Source organism: Aplysia californica, unplaced genomic scaffold (genome assembly GCF_000002075.1).
Source record: "Aplysia californica isolate F4 #8 unplaced genomic scaffold, AplCal3.0 scaffold00159, whole genome shotgun sequence".
Lineage (NCBI taxonomy): Eukaryota > Metazoa > Mollusca > Gastropoda > Aplysiida > Aplysiidae > Aplysia > Aplysia californica.
In genome coordinates this window covers 222659-226631 of record NW_004797429.1, presented here as the reverse complement: position 1 = coordinate 226631, position 3973 = coordinate 222659, and the positions used below count along the sequence as shown (strand labels likewise).

General features: G+C 39.5%; 1 protein-coding gene across 1 annotated transcript in view; it reads left to right on the top strand.

The window, feature by feature from the left end:
- LOC101852241 overlaps positions 1-2921 on the top strand; it is a 4845-nt gene extending 1924 nt beyond the window's left edge. The window contains exon 3 of the mRNA XM_035969585.1: positions 2295-2921. Within this exon, the coding sequence (XP_035825478.1) occupies positions 2295-2921 (627 nt within the window). The remainder of the gene's footprint in view (positions 1-2294) is intronic.
- Positions 2922-3973: the final 1052 nt, after the last annotated feature.

The window sequence follows — 3973 nt, the reverse complement described above, 5'->3', positions numbered from 1 at the left end:
ACAGAGACAGAGAGAGAGAGAGAGAGAGAGAGAGAGAGAGAGAGAGAGAGAGAGAGAGAGAGAGAGAGAGAGAGACGGGCCTTTTGGTCCATCGACACGCTGTTAGAAGCCACTTTGAAAAAGAAGCCTAACTTCGTTAATGATGCAAATTTTTCTGCTCTGCTTTATTGACCTGAAACCTAAAAAAGTTTTGTTTTGTTTTGATTTATTTTTAGGAATTGTTTGTTTGTTTTCTCTGTTTGTTGGTTGGTTGGTTGGTTTGTTGTTGGTACGTTTGGGTTTTTGTTTTATTGGTTGTTTTGTTGTTGTTGGGTTGTTGTTGGTTGTTGTTGTTGTTGTTGTTTTTTGGGGGGGGCAAATAATAATACTATAGAGTGGTTCAAAATTATTGTCCTTTCTCAGTTAAAGCGAAAGTTTTACAAGCTTTTTTGTTTAGTTTTTCTGAAGAAACTAACAATGAGTACCACATTAACACATCATGTTCATAACTTACCAATATTCAGCATCAAACCATGACACGGGATTTTTAAAAGAATGCTTTACAAACCCCAAGTGTCCCATTCGTATTCCTTTTCTCTCCTACGATCTGGTTGGTATCGTGAGCTTAACTGTATATTCTACCAAGACAATTTTCTTAAAAAAACGTTATCCTTTAATTTGATGTAAATTATGTAGTCTACTTGTATGTAGTGTTTAGTTCTACGGTTGCGTGGTGGAATCAGGCTCTCGTCAAAATAATCAAAATGAAGAAACTTGCATTTTTCAGCAGGTTTGTGAATTTTTATCAAATTTTTGTTTATCAAAACCGTTCATGTCCATTAAAGAACGCTTTTCTGTGTGGATTTTTCTGAAAAACGTTGATTAAAGGTACAATAAATGTAAATTTTCAGTTGCCACGGACTCTTAAGCTAAGGAAATAACTAATCTTCGGCGGCCATTTTCTCACTAATTTTACCTCAGAAAACATGTTACCCACACCTCCTTCGTTTGCAAATATCTCGACTTGTATTCAAGATAAATGAATATTTTTTTTATCCAAATAAAGACAAGTGAACAAGCTTTAAGATGATACCAATAACTCTACATTCCCAAAAATTGACGAGAGCCTGACTCCAGCATGCTGCCTCACATATGGTTATATAAACAACGAATATTAGAGGTGGTGCAAGAGAGTAACAGACACGAAAAAGAAGGAGAAAAAATCTGGACAACAGATTATGTTTGATAGGAAAGAAGGAGCAAACCCCACCAGAGCACCCGCCAACCACACGCTGTATGTAGTGACAATGAACAACTAACGAATTCGCTTTGTCTTAAAATGACGAACTGGGTGCCATCTTTTACTTACTCATATTCCCTACAATTGGGAGTTAATGTCACAGCTATCACAGCTGTTGAAACGTCTTCCCCCTGAGATCAATATTATAGCATTAAATCGCATGTTCCGTAGAATTTCATGTCACTTTGTATTAACTCCAGTTTTTTGCGACTTTAATTCTGTGCTTTGAAAGTAATTTAGATTTTTTTATTAAGCAGAAAAAAAATGGATATTGTACAAGATAACAGTACGTTCGTGGAATACGAAATTAATCTTTCTCAATGTTAAAAATGAAAGGGCAGTTATATAGTACAAGTATGTTGGGCAATAATTTATTTTTGTTTTGTTTTGTTCTGTTCCCCTCCAAAATCCCCACCACCATCAACACTGCCCCTGCCCCTACCCCACACACACTAACATCACAACTACCACCGTGTTCTCACGAACCACCACCAAACCATCACCACCACCACCACGATAAACAACGCCCTTCACGATAAAACGCACGCACGTGCGCTCTCACACACTCACACACACACACACACACACACACACACACACACATATACACACACACACATTCTCTCCCCCGCCCTCTCTCTCTCTATCTCGCTCTCTCTCTCTCTCTCTCTCTCTCTCTCTCTCTCTCTCTCTCTCTCTCACTCTCTCTCTGTCTATCTATCTACCCCTGTATCTATCTATCTATCTATCTATCTATCTATCTATCTATCTATCTATCTATCTATCTATCTATCTATCTATCTATCTATCTCTCTCTCGCACTCTCTCTCTCTCTCACACACACACACACACACACACACACACACACACACACACACACACACACACACACACACACACACACACACATACAAACACACATACACAAACACAGGTATTCGCCAACTACGTATCCTACGTCCTGGCCGCCTACGTTTCCTTCGAGCGATGTCTCTGCGTCAGCATACCCTTCAAGGTCAAATCCATTGTGACCCCAAAACTGACCTTCATCATGATGGTTGTCATCTCCATTCTGACCTTAGCCTCGCTCGGAATCATCTACTTCATCTACGACATCGAGTGGCAGTACAGCACAGAGTTCAACACCACGATCGCCGTGTACAAATACAACGACTTCTACAAAGAACACGGAGACATTGTCATCGAGTACTTCAACCTTATCGGCATCATCAACCCAATCATCTGCTTCCTCGTCATCGTCACCTGCACGGGCATCATCGTCTACCAGCTTCAGAAGATGTCCCGCTTTCGCATTCAGTCCCAGCACAAATCGGCGACGGGCGAGGTCCAGGGGGATATGACCAGTCGTGACCGTCAGGTGGTCAAGATGTTGCTGGTGGTGATCGTGGTGTATATCGTGGCGTTGATGCCTCGCTTCGCCCACTACATCGGCAAGATGATGGAGCCCGAGTTTTACTATCTCAAGAAGTACCACAACATGTTTAATGTGAGCGCCTACACAGTCCTGCTCTTCGACTACATCAACGCCTCTGTCAATCTCTTCATCTACCTCTCCATGAGCTCCAATTTCCGCGCCACTTTCTACACTCTTTTCCCGAGGTGCAAGAAACAAGACGCATAAACTAATAAACTTATTCCTTTTGCCTGTTGTTAGAGGTTTTGATGTTGTTGTTGAAGACGATGTTGTTAAAGTTCTTGTTGAAGATGTTGTTGTTGTTGTTGTTGTTGTTGTTGTTGTTGTTGTTGTTGTTGTTGTTGTTGTTTTGTTTATCTTGTAAAGTGGAAAATAATAAATGATGACCCTTTACAGATTTGTTACAGTAGGGTTTTTTATAGTCCCTTAACCACAAAGTCGTACTTTATCCTCCCCAGTCTCTATCTAGCTATGCTTGTGGTAAGAAATCATCTATGCTTAACTTCAGACCAACTGCTCGCGGAAAGATGTCTGTGAATGTTTTTGGTGTTTTTGCTGCTTGGAGGGGGGTGTTGTTGTTTTTTTCTGTTTATTTATTTGTTTTATTTTAAGAGCGAGTTTAACTTTTTTTGAAAAGGGGGCCGGGGAGATGCTGGAATTTTGTTTGTTTGTTGTTGTTTTTTTTTTTTATTTGTCTGTTTTGTTCTGTTTTTAATTGTTTTAACCTAATTCATTTTACGAGAAGGGACTTGTTGTTTTATACTTGTTTGTTTATTTGTTTGTTTTGGTTGGTTGTTTGTTTTCGTGTGAGTTTATAACTATTTTAAGGAGAGGGACTGCTTGATGCAGGGTCCGGAGATTTACCATCTCAAGAAGTATCTCAAAAATATTACTATGTTTAACGTGAGCGCCTACACAGTCCTGCTCTTCGACTACATCAACGCCTCTGTCAATCTCTTCATCTACCTCACCAAGAGCTCCAATTTTCGCTCCACTTTCTACACACTTTTCCCAAGGTGCCAGAAACAAGACACATAAACTAAACGATTTTGCTGTTGTTCGGGTTCTTGATGTTGTTGTTGATGATGATATTGTTGTTGTTGTTGTTGTTGTTGTTGTTGTTGTTGTTGTTGTTGTTGTTGTTGTTGAAGCTGTCGTTGTTGTTGTTATTGTTATTGTTGTTTTGTTTATCTCGGGAAATTGCAAATAAAATAATAAAAACCCTGTTCATATTTGTCACAATAAGTTGTGGTTTGTTC